We start from the raw sequence: 16,517 nt of genomic DNA, 5'->3' as shown, positions 1-16,517 counted from the left end.
GTCCCCAATGCCCCATGACCTCCTCTCCCTGGAACTCAGATCTGGGGGCAGGGGACCAGACCAGTGCTATAAATACAACAGGGGGAGGTGCTGGGGGCTCAGGTTACTAGGTCCCAGCTGTCCCCACCAAAGGGACTTGGCTGGAGACAGGTGTCACTGCCTTCTCTGAGGGCCGGCATCACCGACCCCACACTTGTCAGTATATGCACCGTTTTTGGGTTTTGTCCTTTATGATTCAAACCTCCCCACCCCATTATAGCCACTGTTCTGAGGGTCCCTGTTTCTTCTCAGGATTCTAACCACCCCCCTCCTACTGTGTCTTCCCTGATCTTTCTCTTCTGGTCCCTCTCTCTCTCTTCTCTTTTTCTTTCTCTCTCTCTCTCTGTGTCTGGCTGTCTCTGTGTGTGTGTGTGTCTCTGTCTCTCTGTTTTAGTGTGTCTGGCTGTCTGTGTGTGTGTTCTCTCTCTCTCTCTCTCTCTCTCTCTCTCTCTCTCTCTCTCTCTCTCTCTTTCTCTCTCTGTCTGTGTGTGTGTGTCATTCTCTCTGTCTCTCTGTCTCTGGGTCTCTGCCCCCTTTTCTTTCTCTGGGTCCCTCTCTTAGTTTCTGTCTCTGTCTCTCTCTGGGTCTTTCTCTCAGTCTCTGTCTCTTCGAATCTATGTTTGTCCCATGGCTGATATCTATCGTGTGCCTCATTCTGCTTCCTTCATTCCTCCGCTTGCTCTGCCTTCCAAGTCTCGGTCTTTCGTGTCCCCCAAACCGACCCCATTCATGGTTTGGCAGCAGAGTCTGTCCCTCCTCCGCAGCCGCCCTCTCCCCGCCTCCTGTGACGTGTCCCGGGACTCCCCGCCCCGGGCTGGGTTGTGAAGTTGCGGATCCGGTTTGGTCGGGCGGGTCCGAGGCTGGAGGAAATACACGGAGCCCCAGGGGCTGCGGCGGCAGCATGGTGGGGCCGGAGAAGGAGCAGGTATCTCACAGCGCGGGGCTGGGAGTGAGTGGGGTCCAGAGGCGGCGCCAGCTCCGCTGATCCGGGTCAGATGCAGCAGTGGCTGGACCAGGAGTTCCCAGACCGAGAGGCGTGGGTTCCTGGCTGAGCCCGAGGGAGGAGTTCCCAATGTGTCCCGGGGGCGCGCGGGGTTGTCTTCGAATCCTATGGGTCTGACTCGGGTGCCCGCCCTACCCTTTTGTTCCGGTTCTCAGAGTTGGATCCCTAAGATCTTCAGGAAGAAGGTGTGCACGACGTTCATAGTGGACCTCAACGATGATGCGGGGTGAGAGTTCGCGACTGCTGACCTGGCAGTGTAGGTTCCCATGCCCTGCCCACTGCAGACAGACTCCGCCCCCATAGACGGGACTCGCCCCACTCTACGCAGTCAAGGCTACCCACCACAGACATCCATCCCTTCACTGCCCACCGCAGAGGGCACTTCACTGCACAAACACACCCCACCCACCACAGAAAGCCCCGCTCAACACACTCAGGCCCCGCCCACCAAGGACGTGTCCACCTTCACTTGAGACAGACCCCTCCCCTGTTTGTTTTTTTTTGGGGGGGGGGGGCTACTCTGCTTAGGGCACATTCCTTCTAGGTGGGGACGGGAGGCATGTAAACGCTTCAGGGATCCATTCTGTGTCTTTGTGTCTCGTCCATGTGTCTCTGTCTCTTTGTGTCACTTTGTCTCTGCTTCGGCTTTCTGTGTCATCCTGGCTCAGCGAACATAGCCACACAACCCTGCCAGCCTCACATAGCTCTGCAGCTTTGGGATAATAATTCCTTTCTTGGGCTGCGCTTGTCACCTGGGCACAGAGCAGCTCCTCCCTTCTGGGAATGCTGTGCAAACTAAACAAGGTCACTCTGGGATGTTTCTGGAACTCTGCCCACCACCTGATAAACATCCGGAAATATCCGCGCAACTCCCACCAGAAGAGGGCAATTACGTATGGGCCGGGCGGTGGTGGCGCATGCCTTTCATCCCAGCACTTGGGAGGCAGAGGCAGGCGGATTTCTGAGTTCAAGGCCAGCCTGGTCTACAGAGTGAGTTCCAGGACAGGCAGGGCTACACAGAGAAACCCTGTCGAAAAAACAACAACAACAACAACAAAAAAAGAGGGCAATTACCACTGCGTGCTGTGCTGTGGGTGTCAGGGGACAGGAGCAAGCCCTATAAGCTTCTTGGCTACATGCTTATCTCCCTGGCTGGGTCCAGCTTTAACTTAGTTCTCAGTTCTCAGGGTGGACTTTTGGCCTGGGGCAGTGTCATCTGCTTTCCTTAGTGTGACTTTATCAGGAGCCTGTTGGCTCACCACTGTGGGACAGGAAAATATTGTGTAAATAAATGCAGATACTGGTTTACTGGTGGGACTGGCAGAGGGCCACAGACAGGGTGATTGAAGTCAGCGGGAGGAGACGGGAGCTGGTGGGATACAGGTGTCATTGGGAAGATGGAGCAGTGTGGTCCTCTGATGGGGGCTGTGGGCCTTGGAACAGCTCAGTCGAAGGCCAGAGTGGCTTGAAAGCAGAGCAGAGTTGTAGAAACTACTGTGAGGGAGAAGGCTGGTGCGAGAGACCTCATGGGCTCTCAGAGGCCACCCTGAGTGTGGTTTTCTCGAGCTGGATAGGCCCTGTGTGTGTGTAAGCTGTGTGGGAGTGGGTAGGAATTCAGAGAGGTGAGAAGAGATTGGGGACCATCACCAAGATGAGGAGCCCAGGGGAACAAGCAGGTTTGGAAAGGGATGCTGTGTACATGACAGGCCTTGGAGAGGGGTATGGGGAGAATGGGGACCCAGTTGGCACTTAGCAGAAGATTGAGGGTCATACTGGGGTCTGAGAGGTCCCAGTTATAGGTGGAAATTGAAACCATGGAGGCAGGTAAGGAAAATACGATGACCTCCCTCCCTCTCATGCCTCTCTCTTCTTTTCTTCTTACACCTCTGGGCTTAGGCTGTAGTTCAGTGGTAGCACAATACTTAGCATGTGTTGAGTTCCATCCCCAGGACCGAAAACCCAAACCTAAGAAACCTGTCAGGTGTGGCAATACAGGGCTGTCTTTTGCTCTAACACTCAGGAGACTGAGGCAGGGGATTACTGTAGTTCTAAGACCACCTGGGCTACCGAGGCAGACCTTAAAAAAAAAAAAAGCCAAAAAATAACAGCACCAGAAAGCAACCAGGGCCGGCAGCAATGGCTTCGTGGTTTGAACACTGGCTGCTCTTGCAGAGGACAAGTGCTCGGTTCCCAGCACACGTGTGGCTGCTCACAAATCCCTGTAACTCCCATTCCGGGGGATCTGACGCCCTCTTCTGGCCTCCACAGGCACTGCACACATGTACACAGACACACATGCAGGCAAATCCTCACCCAAAAAATAAGAAACCCAAACTCACCCAACACCCCCAACCCTCACATCTCTGACCGCCTTTAAGACAAGTGCTAGCTGCTGCTGTCCACCACCTTTCCTGAAGCTTCTTAACTCTCTCTCTCGGCCCCTGGGGATGTTGGGCTAGAGTACCACAAGGGGTAGCTAAGAGGCTAGCATGGGTGCTTGGGTGCTCTGAGGGCAGCAGAGGGAAAAGAAAGCCACTGTGAGGCTTGCGTTACAGTTTTGAGGAAAGGAAGGACCAGGCCAAGGTTTCCAGAAGGAGTGCTTTCCATGGTGGCCAGCCTCCTTCTCACGGTGAGATGACACTTGAATGGAGCCATTGTGCCTCATAGCCACACGAAGCATAGGTGACAGAAGGCAGGCAGGCACAGGAGACATTGCCAGCACCGTGTGACCAGAGCCTACTGTCTTCTGTGATGGTGACGCTCACTGCCCATATTGAGTATGGAAGCTAGTAGTGGTGATGGAGCCCTGAGTTACGAACTGTGTGACAAGAAACTGAGTTTTCCTTTGATTTAATTTTGTGTGTGCTCCTGAGGGCAGGTGCAAATGTGTGCATCCGTGCATACGGAAGCCAGAGGACGACCTCAGGTACTGTTCCTTGCACACTGTGCCTTGTTTTGTAAGACAGTGTCTTTCACTAGCTTGGGGTGACCTGGCCAGCCCCAGGGAGCCTTCTGTCTTTCCTCCCCTGCATTGGGATTACAACTTGTTTATGGGTCCTAGGGATAAGCTCAAGTCCGCCTCTTCTCAAGGTGGGCACTTTCTCTCCTGAGCATCTTTTAACTGTTTAGGGTAAGGAGCCTGTGTGGGTAACAGGCCCCAGGCCTAGGTGCTTTGGGGCAGGTGCTCCAAAGTGTTCCATGCAGAAGTTTTGACTAGAAGAGTAGAGGGAGCAAGGGGTCCAAGAATGAGGTCCCGATGGGTAAGAGGATGAAGTGAGGTGAAACTGAGGCATGTCGGGGTCCCCTGACATTAGAGAAAGAGGTTGTGTTCCTAATTGTAGCTCCGGAGGGACAGCATCTGTGTGGACTTGATGTGTATCCTGTGGATGGCCAGTACCGTGGCCTGCCTCACAACATCACCTGGTCCTTATGCTGGGTGTGCATTGGTGTGTACTGGTGTGCACTAGTGTGCACTTGTCATCCCAGCACTCCAGAAGTGGAGCAGGAGTTCAAGGTCAGCCTGGGCCACCATGTTAGTTTTAGAGCGGCTTGGACTCTCAAAGGATAAGGAGTGGAGGGCTGCAGAGATGGCTCTGTGGTTAAAAGCACTGGCTGCTCTTTCAGAGGACCTGAGGTTCAGTTCCCAGCACCCATGTGAGTCCTTACAACCGCCTTTAACCCCAGTTCTGGGGAATCCAACATCTTCCAGCCTCCACAGCCACCATGTGTTCGTCTATGCGGTGTGCTGACATACAGGAAGACAAATACTCATACATATAAATATGTTGAAGAAACCCAAAACCCCCAGGGCTTGGGGATGCCGCTCAGTTACCAGATTGCTTGTCTAGCATGCGCTCAACCCAGGGTTCTGTCCTCAGCACTAGAATAAGCCAGGCATAGTAGTGCATACCTGTGATTCCAGAACTCTTCAGGCTGAGGCCGGAGGATCAGAAATTTAAGGCCAAAAATAAATAAATAAATAAATAAATAAATAAATAAATAAGAAGAAATAAGTTTTGGCTATTGTAAGTTTGAGGCCAGCCTGGGCTACTGAGAGCCCAGTCAAAAAAACCACCCCACCCCCAACCCCCACTTCTCCATCAGTGGTTCAGCTAACTTCTGAAACTACAGGTGAGCCCCAGTATTTGAATTCCTTCCAGAATCAGGGCCAAGGAGAATTAGCTGTTTTCCCCAGGTCCCTGCTCCTGACTCTTGGAAAGGTGACAGTTACCTGAGTTCAAGGGACAATTGTACATTTATGATTTTTGAATATTCCTTTTGTTATTTTTTTACATTTATTTTTATTTTACCTGTATAGGAATTTTGCCTGCGTGTGTGTTTGTGCACCACGTGCATGTATGCTGTCCAAGACGGCCAGGAGTGAGAGTTGGATTCCCTGGGTCTGGAGTTACAGATGGTTGTGAGCCACCATGTGGGAGCTGGGAATTTATTTCAGGCCTTCTGTATGCACTTTTAACACTGAGCCATCTCTCCAGCCCACTGTGTCCTACTTAGAGAGGTCTATCTAAGGAAACCGTCATCTGTTGTCTGTTTCTCAGAACGAGAAACAATGGAGCTGGCAAGGAGTGTACTGGGGTACAGTGAACAGCTCTCGCCTACCTTTCTGCCTGAGAAGGCAAGCCTGGGGCCGGGCAGAGGCTGGCAGATAGGCCAGCGACTGGCCGAGCGCCCTCCTTACAGTTAGGGAGCTTTGAAAAACGCTCGGCTTTTCTACTGTGAAGTTCTGAGTTATTTAAAGCTCTGTTTGAAGTTCATGCAGCTGGGGCTGGTTGCTATCCTCGCTTCAGGAAACACTGTGATTTTCCTGGCTCCCCTGAGTTCCGTGGGGCTTTTACTATCTTTGTATCTTTGGAGGAGGAAAGTTAGTTTCAGAGAGATGAAGATGCTTGCCCCAAACTGCACAGTGTCTCCAACTTCCGGTGCACAGCGTCCTCAACTTCCGGTACCCAAACGCCCTTTGTCTTTTTTTTTTTTTTTTAATTTTGTTTTTTGAGACAGGGTTTCTCTGTGGCCTAGGCTGTCCTGGAATTCTCTGTATATCACGCTGGCCTCAAATTGGGATTAAAGCTGTGTGCCACCACACCTGGCCTTATTTTTCTTTTCTTGTCCTTCCTTCCTTTCTTTCTTTCTTTCTTCTTTCTCTCTTTCATTCTTTCTTTTTTTTCTTCTTTAGTATTGTTATTTTCTGGTTGAATCATTCTTTAAATTTTTTTTTTTTTCATAGTGTATGTCCTTCTCTGGGGCTTGGGGCAGCAAGGGCACCTGCCAATGGTCGTGTGCTATTCTTGATTCTGATCCTGCAGGCCACTCTCCCTGTCCTGGCTTATTTGGGATGAAGCTTGGCTATCAGGGTTCCTTGCCTCACTTTCTTCTCCAGACAGTCAGAGCCAGTGCAGGGTTCATGGTAGACTCTGTCTCTAGGGATGCAGAGTCCCATGTGGACAGGATATGGACATTTGTACAGGATGGATTCAGTGAGGACACCCAGGGTTCATACTCTACCCTCATGCCCCCAGAGGGACCTTGTGCCAGTGTGGGCAGCCTCGGAATGCCCACCCTTCTGTGGCTGTGGAGGATGCCTTTGGGGCAGCTGTAGTTACCGAGTGGAACAGTGATGAGCACACCACGGAGAAGCCCACAGATGCCTACGGGGACCTGGACTTCACGTACTCTGGCCGAAAGCCCAGCAACGTGAGGCCTGCATGTCCGGGACACCAGGCTGGGTGGGGCTGGGGCAACGCTGAATATGTCTACCCACTGGTCCACCCTGTCTTTGTGTGCCTCTGTCTTAAGAGTCTGTCCCCCTCTTTCTCTCTAGGTCCTTATAGCCTCCCAGTCCGTCTGTCTGCCTCTAGGTCTGTCCTCTCTCTAGGCCACTGTCTGCATTTGTCTGGGTCTGTCTTCTGCTGTCTCTGTCTCTTCCCCATGTGTCTCTTCCTCCTGTGTCCACAGTTCCTCCGGCTGTCTGACCGCACGGATCCAGCCACTGTGTACAGTCTCGTCACCCGCTCTTGGGGCTTTCGTGCCCCAAACTTGGTGGTGTCGGTGCTGGGGGGGTCGGGGGGCCCCGTGCTCCAGACCTGGCTGCAGGACCTTCTGCGTCGTGGGCTGGTGCGAGCCGCCCAGAGCACAGGTGACGACGGGGTTTGGGAACCGTGTCTCCTGGGCCTCGTCCCCACTGTTGACCCGGTTGAAGGATGTTGCTTCCCTTTCCATGTCTTTGCTCACAGTTTTCCACTCTGTCCCTCCCTCTGCCCTACATAGGGGCCTGGATCGTCACTGGGGGACTGCACACAGGCATTGGCCGGCATGTGGGTGTGGCTGTGAGGGACCACCAAACGGCCAGCACTGGGGGCAGCAAGGTGGTGGCCATGGGTGTGGCCCCCTGGGGAGTGGTCCGGAACAGAGACATGCTGATCAACCCCAAGGTGGGTTCAGAGAAGAGGCCCTGGCCTGAAGTGCTGGTCTGAGGGAGGAGGGCAGGTAGTAATACTGAATTCTGAGGGAGGAGGCTGGGAAGGACCCCTGGGTCTAAGAAAGTCTGGGAAAGATCCTTGAATCTGAGGGAGGAGGTCAAGGTCTGGTCTTCGGGTCTATGGGGGAGTGTCATGTCCCCTCTAAAAGATTTCTCTGTCTGGCATTGTCCCCAGGGTTCATTCCCTGCAAGGTATCGGTGGCGTGGTGACCCTGAGGACGGAGTTGAGTTCCCCCTGGACTATAACTATTCTGCTTTCTTCTTGGTGGATGACGGCACCTATGGCCGCATGGGTGGTGAGAACCGCTTCCGCCTTCGGTTTGAGTCCTATGTGGCCCAGCAGAAGACCGGAGTGGGAGGTGAGTGGGCTTTGTGTTCCGAAGCCAGCACACAGGACCCCATGGGCCAGGTGTGGTCAAGATTGGGCAATTTTCCTCTGTTAAGAGTCTCATCCATGCTGGGGATGGTGGCACCGACCTTTAATCCCAGCACTTGGAGGCAGAGGTAGGCAGATCTCTGAGAATTTGAAGCCAGCTTGGTCTACAAAAGATAGCCAGAGTTACATAAAAAAGACCCTTTCTCAAAAGTAAAATAAAATAAAATGAAATAAAGTAAAATAGAGGGTGTGTAAAGAGATGGCTCAGTAATTAAAAACACTTGGTGCTCTTACAAAGGACCTGGGGTCCATCTCCAGCACCCATTTGGGCAGCACCCATTCGGGCACCCAACTGCCTGTAACTCCAGCTCCAGGGAATCCAGGCTTCCTCTTCTGGCCTCCTTAGGCATGGCACCCACAGGCACATAGAGACACATACACACATACAGAAGATTTTTTAAAATTTTTGTTATTCAAGGCCAGCCTGGTCCACAGAATGAGTTTCAGGACAGCCAGGGCTACACAGAGAAACCCTGTCTCGGAAAAAAAAAAAAAAAAAAAAAAAAAAAAGAATAAAATTTTGTTTTGCCATGTGGTGGCACATACCTTTAATCTCAGCACTTGGGAGTCAGAAGCAGGTGAATCTCTGAGTTTGAAGCCAGCCTGGTCCACAGAGTGAGTTCCAGGACAGCCAGAGCTACACAGAGAAACCCTGTCTCAAAGGTAAAAGATACTCTTGAAATATTTCTAGATACAGAATACTCACAAAGTAATAAACTGAAGGACTTTTAACTCTGGATCCACTTATGCAAAGGCTTTCAAAAACAGAATATGAGACGCCCTAATGCTTTGACCTTCCATCTGAGTGTCCAGACCCTTAGACTTGCAGGCTGCTCACCCCACCTCTCTGTGTCTGTGTGAACGTAGTGTGAGGCTCCCTTACACACCTGGGACCAGAAATATTTTCCTTCCTTTCTTTCTTTCTTTCTTTTTCTTTTCTTTTCTTTTTTTTTTTTAGTTTTTTCGAGACAGGGTTTCTCTGTATAGCTCTTGCTGTCCTGGAACTCACTCTGTAGACCAGGCTGGCCTTGAACTCAGAAATCCGCCTGCCTCTGCCTCCCAAGTGCTGGGATTAAAGGCGTGCGCCACCACTGCCCGGCTTTCCTTTCTTTTTTAAAGATTCATTTATTTCATGTATGTGAGTACACTGTAGCTATCTTCAGACACACCAGAAGAGGGCATCGGATCCCATTACAGATGGTTGTGAGCCACCATGTGGTTGCTGAGAATTGAACTCAGGACTTCTGGCAGAGCAGTCAATGCTCTTAACCACTGAGCCATCTCTCCAGCCGCAGAAATATTTTCTATTTCAGGGTTTTGTATATATTTTACCTCTTGAGCATTCCTAAGCACACAAAAAAAGTCAGAAATCAATGATGTTCCACTATATCTTTATTTGGGTGTCATGTGAGCACTTACGAAGCATTTGGGGTTATTGCAAATTCACATGTAACCTTGAAGCACAACTTCCTTTCAGTATCATGACAAATGTCACCCTTGGTGTGAACTCAACTTAACAAATTGAATCATAAGTAGGGACACAAAGGACTGGAGAGACAACCCAGTGGTTAAGAGCATTATTTGCTCTTCCAGAGGACCTGAGGATCTGAGTTTAATTCCCAGCACCCACGTGGTGGCTCACAACCATCTGTAATGGGATCCGATGCCCTCTTTTGACATGCAGGTGTACATGCAGATATAACCTTTTTTTTTTTTTTTTTTTTTTTTTTAAAATGCTATTTAAAAAGGAAGAAGAAGGGACATAAAGAAAAAGGTTCCAGGTGTGGTGGAGCACACTTTTAATCTCAGGGATCTGCAGGCAGAGGCAGGCACAGCCCAGTGAGTTCCAGGTCTACACAGGGAGTTCTAGGACAGGTAGAGCTATATATAATGAGACCCTACCTCAAAAAAAAAAAAAAAAAAAAAAAAAAAAAAAAAAAAAAAAACCCCCAAAACAAAACGAAAACAAAATCAACACCAACCAAACAGACAAAAAACCTAACAACAACAACAACGAAAACAAAAACAAGTGGAGAAAAGTGAATTATTTTTTCGGATCCCCCACTTCACCCTACTGGGGTTCTGGGTGTTTGACAGTTCTCTGCATATGTTTTCCATATAAAATCTTCATCTCCTTTTCTTTTTTTCTCTTCTCCCTTCATCCCTTCCTCTTGGCAATCCTGCTGCCTCAGCCTCCCAAGTGCTAGGATTACTACCACATGGCGTGTTTCCCTTTTTCTTGTGGTGTTAGACATAATCCATTACGTTCCCCTGGTGTATAATCTTTATGCACAAGCTTCTTTACCTCTTCTTTCTGCCACACTGGCGACTGGACCAGGGCTGTGTGCACACCAGGCAAGTGCTGGACCATGTGTGCTATATCCCCAGCATTCCTGGTTCTTATAATATAGATGACAGCTCTCTGGTGGAATTTTCCCAGGTGACAAATGCTAGGGAATTATACGTTAAATCATCTGGGACGAGTAACTGCGGTGAATGCATGTGTTTGTGTGTTTTCCTCGCATGCAGATATGAATTCTATGCAGGTTTTACATCTCATGTGGCCTGACTTACAGCCAGGCCTCCATAGTCACTGTCCTATCCCTGTGTTGAGACGCCATGTCCGCCATGTCCGAAGGAACACTTACAAATGAGAGCATTTAACTGGGCCCTGACTCACAGGTTCAGAGCTGTAGTCCATGGAGGAGAGCATGAAGGCACACAGGCAGGCATGGTGCTGTAGAAGTGGCTGCTAGTTCTACATCTGGATTCTCAGGCAGCAGGAAGAGAGAGAGAGAGAGAGAGAGAGAGAGAGAGAGAGAGAGAGAGAGAGAGAGAGAGAGAGAGAGAGAGAAACACTGGGCTTGATGTGAGCGTTTGAAACCTGTCAGCCCACCCCTAGTGACACACTTCCTCCAACAAGACCACACCTCCTGATCCTTCTTAAATATTGCCACTCCCTGGTGACTAAGTATTCAAATATGTGAGCCAGTGGGGCCATCCTTGTTCAAACCAGAAAGCTTTCTATTACTTTGTAGCAGTTTTCACTTTTATTAAGGACACATGATTGTGGGGCCAGTGAGATGGCTCAGCAGGTGGAAGGCACCTGCCAGCTAAGCCCAACCATCTGAATGGAATCCCTGAAACCCATGTGGCACAAAGAATCAATCTCTGCAAGTGGTCCTCTGACTTAGACACACACACACACACACACACACACACACACACACACACACACACTGTAGCGTACACATACACATGGGAAATAAATTAAATTAATCTAAAAGAGAGAGGAAATACTTTTAGCAGGATGTGGTGATGCTTGGGAGGCTGGAGTAGGAAGGCCCAGAGCAGCAGGCTGGGCCACAGAGTAAGACCCTGTCCCTTACAAACACAAACCAACAACAGCAGCAACTACAAAAACACACAGTTAAACTTAACTGTCGTGTTTGCTTCTGCTATGTTTTCCACCCAGAGCTCCAGGAGGCTGTGACGCCACCCAGCCAGTGCAGTCTATTTGATTATTTTACTGAGGGTGGAATCAAACTGCAATTCCCTTGTGTGCTTTGACTATTGGACTTTTTAAATTGTTTTATGGTGCTAAGATTGCCCATCTATTTGTATTTCCTTCCTTTTCCAATTGAACACTCACCTCACTGGCCTTTGGAGTACTTAGCCAATCATAAGACTGACTTGGGCACCAAGAGTTCAGGTCCCAAGGTCTGCTTCCATCTGAAGTTAAGTGACCGCCCTGGACTTCTGGACCTGGTGCTGTCAACCCCAGCACCCTGTAAAAGGATCAGAAAAGTTCAGGGTCATCCTTGGCTACGTAATGAGATGAGGATCAGCGGCTGCTAGCCTGGTGTACGACAAGATACACCACGCCTCAAGTCAAGGTGGGAGGTGAAGAGTAACACCGGAGCTTGTCCCCTGACCTCCTCACTCACATATGGCACATGCACACCTGTATTCATGTGCACAATCATGTGTGTGTGCACAAACACACACACCATACAATACACAAACACACACATACCACACAACACACGCCATATAACACACACACACATACCATATAACAGACACACACCCTACAACACACACACCATATAGCACACACACACACCATATAACACACACACACACCATATAACACACACACACACCATACAACACACACATACCATACAACACACACACACACACATCATACAATACACACACACACACACACACACACACACACATCATACAATACACACACATTAATAATAAAACCCAGAAAGTCTTCAGCAATTAATGGCACCTGCTGCCAAGCCTGATCACATGAATTCTAGCCTCAAGACCCACAACACCAAAAGAGAAAACAGACTCCCACAAATTGTCCTCTGACTTCCACACATTTGTGAGCACCATCCTCCCAACACTATATAAATGAATAATAAAAATTTTTCAAAGAAGAAGGACAATTCCCATGATTTTTGGCCTCAGGGTTGGGACAAGGTCAATGTCTGCCCCAAGGGATTCCTGGGAAATGTAGTTCTTTCCCATTCCTAGCAAAGGCTGATAGAACGTGACCAAATTTCTCTTTTCCCTTTTCTCTCAGGGACTGGAATCGATATCCCTGTGCTCCTTCTTCTCATCGAAGGCGATGAGAAGATGTTAAAGGTATCTGGAACTGCATCCCTGTTTTTGAGGTGGGAGGAGAACTGAGGGCCAGTGCCGGGGCAGTCGAGCGTCTTAGGGATATGAGAACCAGAGGGCTGAAATCTGACTGGCTCTCTTCTTGCTTCTGAAGCGGATAGAGGATGCCACCCAGGCTCAACTCCCCTGCCTCTTGGTGGCCGGCTCTGGGGGTGCTGCAGACTGCCTAGTGGAGACCCTGGAAGATACTCTGGCCCCAGGGAGTGGAGGACTCCGGCGAGGTGAAGCCCAGGATCGGATGAGGCGTTACTTCCCTAAAGGAGACCCTGAGGTCCTGCAGGCCCAGGTATGGCATTGTGGAACCATGGTGGGAAGGGCTGGGAACCCTGGCTGGCGGGCCCTAAGGATAGGTGGAACCACAGGGCTGAGGCGGGGACTAGAGTTCTGCCTTCTGCAGGTAGAGAGGATCATGACCCGAAAGGAGCTGCTGACGGTCTATTCATCAGAAGATGGCTCCGAGGAGTTTGAGACTATCGTTTTGAGGGCTCTTGTGAAAGGTAGGACGAGCCTTCCACGTTGGCCTTGTCTTCACCTCAGCTGTGGCTGACTCTGTCTCCACCCTCAATCCTCTAAGCCTAAGGCCACACCCCTCTTTGAGTCTCCTAGGGTCCTGTAGATGCTGTTGATCAGTTCTTTGTGGATGCTTTCATTTCAGCCACTTACTTCCCTGTCGGATCCAGCCATCCATATGTCCATTAACCCCTCCCTGTTTTCATCTATCCACCACTCTATTTGTCCTTCATTCTTCCATCCATTTTCCATCTTTTCATCCAACCTCTCTCCCATCTACTGTCCACTTATCCATCCATTCTCATCCCCCTATCCACCTAGGTATCCATCCACCCAGTCACTTGTCCATCCATCTATCCACTTACATATCTATTTGTCCATCCATCCCTCCACCTGTCCATCCATCTATCTCCTTGTCCACCCATCTATCCAACCATCCATCCATTCATCCACTTGTCCATCTATCCATCCATCCATCCATCCACTTGTCCATCCATCCATCCATCCATCCATCCATCCATCCACTTACATATCTATTCATCCATCCATTCTCCACCTGTCCAACCATCCATCTGCTTGTCCACCCATCCATCCATCCACTTGTCCATCCATCCATCCATCCACCCACTTGTCCATCCATCCATCCATCCACTTGTCCATCCATCCATCCATCCACTTGTCCATCCATCCATCCATCCATCCATCCATCCATCCATCCATCCATCCATCCACTTGTCCATCCATCTATCCATCCATCCATCCATCCACTTACATATCTATTCATCCATCCATCCCTCCACCTGTCCATCCATCCATCTGCTTGTCCATCCATCCATCCATCCATCCATCCATCCATCCATCCATCCACTTGTCCATCCATCCATCCATCCATCCACCCATTGACTTACATATCTATTCATCTATCCACTGGCCTATCCATCTACCCATCCATACAACATCTAGCTATGCATTCAGTCACCTAGCCACCCCCTCAGTTGTCCATCTATACACACGCCATAGCCCACCTATCCATTTATCCACCTTTAGTTACTCACCACCCATCAGTTTTTCAACGATTCATTGACACATCCATTAACAATTCAATCCACGTACTTGCCTTTCCATTCACTTTAAAACCTCACCATTCTGTGAGATGTGCATGTGGGCTGTAAGTTTGGCTGAAGAGGCTCATGTGACCACTGCCACCACCTCAGGCTCAGAAGGAAGAAAGAGATTTTGCACTAGTCCCCCAGGTAGCAGCTCTGTGTGGCTGAGGATTTAGGTCTGCATGGTGCGGTCTCTAGCATGGGATATGTCTGAGAAGACCAAAGAGACCAGGAAGAATGTACTTGGCAGAGAGTGCTGGAGCCAAAAGTAGCGAGAGATGCAGCTGAAGAATTGGAGGCCGGGACTTTCCCCTGAGAGGCAGGGGTGGGGGCACCAAGACCAGACTGTGTTCAGGAGGCCCCTGTGGAGCAGGAAGTGTGGGCTGGTGAGGAGAGATGAGACCATGAGCAGAAGAGACTGAAGTGACACAGAACATGAGATGTGCTACGGCCACTGGGACTGGATGCAAGGCACGGAACAGTGGCTCAGGGGCTTATGGGCTATGGAACATGAGGGGTGGATCCTGAGTAAACTGACTTCAAGAAAATGGGTGTGGTACAAGGCAAGCAGGAAGATGAAGGACAGGAGGCTGGAGATAAATGATGCCAAGTGAAGGCACAAGGAATCTTGTTTGTTTGTTTTGAGGGGACGTATGTCCAAACTCTTTATCCATCCACTTACCAACCCCTTTGTCCAACCTACCCACCGCCACCATATACCCATCAGTATCTGCATCCACCAGCCCACATTTCCCCCATCCATCCATGGATCAGCAGGATCTTATCAACTGTTTGCTTTATTTCTCCTGACACTTTGGAAGAAGTACCAGAAAAGTAGAGAATGACAATATGTCTCATAATATATTTTTGCTTTTCCAAATAAAATGGGAGGTTGTATGATCCTGGACATGTTTACTACCCCTTTTTGGACCTCTGTTGGCCCAGACATCAACCTTAGGGACTGCTGGGCAAGCTGAGGATGGCCACCATTTGTAATCACTTGCCATTGTCAACAGCTGACATTGCTGTCAAGAGGGTTGCTCCGACTCCAGTTCTGTAGATGAAGAAACAGCAAGATGGACATTGCCCTCTGTCCCTACCCTTCCCCTGATCTCAACCTCTCCCTTTCATCCCTCCAGCCTGTGGGAGCTCTGAGGCCTCGGCCTACCTGGATGAGCTGCGTTTGGCTGTGGCTTGGAACCGTGTGGACATCGCCCAAAGTGAACTTTTCCGTGGGGACATCCAATGGCGGGTGAGGAGTCAAGACCTAGGTCCACTTCCCTTCCTGGCTGAGCCTTCCTGGTCTTGCCTTCCATCAAGATCTGTCCCGCCTTTCCTTAATTGGCCACTCATCTCTGGTTGTTCTTCTGTCCCTGACTTATTTCTTGTCTCCCTGTCTACCACTCATCCATCATCCACATGCTGTCCATCCACCCACCCATCTATCTGTCCGTCCACCCATCCATCTATCTACCTACCCATCCATTGTCCACATGCTGTCTGTCCATCCACCCATCCATCCACCCATCCATCCATCCACCCATCCATCCATCCACCCACCCACCCATCCATCCATCCATCCATCTGTCCATCCACCCATCCATCTACCCACCCATCCATTGTCCACATGCTGTCCATCCACCCATCCATCCACCCACCCACCCATCCATCCATCCATCTGTCCATCCACCCATCCATCTACCCACCCATCCATTGTCCACATACTGTCTGTCCATCCATCCATCCACCCATCCATCTACCCATCTATTGTCCACATGTGGTCTGTCCATCCACCCATCCATCCACCTGTCCATCCATCTACTCACCCATCCATTGTCCACATGCTGTCCATCCACACACTCATCCATCCATTCATCTATCCATCCATTGTCTACATGCTGTCTGTCCATCCATCTATCCACCCATCCATCTACCCATCTATTGTCCACATGCGGTCTGTCCATCCACCCATCCACCCATCCATCTACCCATCTATTGTCCACATGCGGTCTGTCCATCCACCCATCCATCCACCCGTCCATCCATCTACTCACTCATCCATTGTCCACATGCTGTCCATCCACCCACTCATCCATCTACCCATCTATTGTCCACATGCGGTCTGTCCATCTACCCATCCATCCATCTACTCACCCATCCATTGTCCACATGCTGTCCATCCACCCACTCATCCATCCATCCATCCATTGTCCACATGCTGTC

General features: G+C 50.0%; 1 protein-coding gene across 4 annotated transcripts in view; it reads left to right on the top strand.

Moving 5' to 3' along the window:
• Positions 1 to 310: 310 nt before the first annotated feature.
• Trpm4 (transient receptor potential cation channel subfamily M member 4) overlaps positions 311 to 16,517 on the top strand; it is a 31,515-nt gene continuing 15,308 nt past the window's right edge. Inside the window, exons 1-10 of one of the 4 annotated variants that reach the window (XM_076933883.1) lie at positions 311 to 964; positions 1,198 to 1,268; positions 6,580 to 6,754; positions 7,016 to 7,196; positions 7,328 to 7,491; positions 7,714 to 7,897; positions 12,581 to 12,642; positions 12,773 to 12,964; positions 13,076 to 13,175; positions 15,434 to 15,546. In XM_076933883.1, the coding sequence (XP_076789998.1) occupies positions 656 to 964; positions 1,198 to 1,268; positions 6,580 to 6,754; positions 7,016 to 7,196; positions 7,328 to 7,491; positions 7,714 to 7,897; positions 12,581 to 12,642; positions 12,773 to 12,964; positions 13,076 to 13,175; positions 15,434 to 15,546 (1,551 nt within the window). In that variant the 5' untranslated portion in view covers positions 311 to 655. Of the gene's footprint in view, positions 965 to 1,197; positions 1,269 to 6,579; positions 6,755 to 7,015; positions 7,197 to 7,327; positions 7,492 to 7,713; positions 7,898 to 12,580; positions 12,643 to 12,772; positions 12,965 to 13,075; positions 13,176 to 15,433; positions 15,547 to 16,517 lie in introns of those variants that run through there. The other 3 variants (XM_034519629.2, XM_076933887.1, XM_076933892.1) reach the window with 3 other exon arrangements.

The sequence above is a fragment of the Arvicanthis niloticus genome, chromosome 1 (assembly GCF_011762505.2).
Source record: "Arvicanthis niloticus isolate mArvNil1 chromosome 1, mArvNil1.pat.X, whole genome shotgun sequence".
NCBI lineage: Eukaryota > Metazoa > Chordata > Mammalia > Rodentia > Muridae > Arvicanthis > Arvicanthis niloticus.
This window is presented reverse-complemented; position numbering and strand designations above follow the sequence as displayed.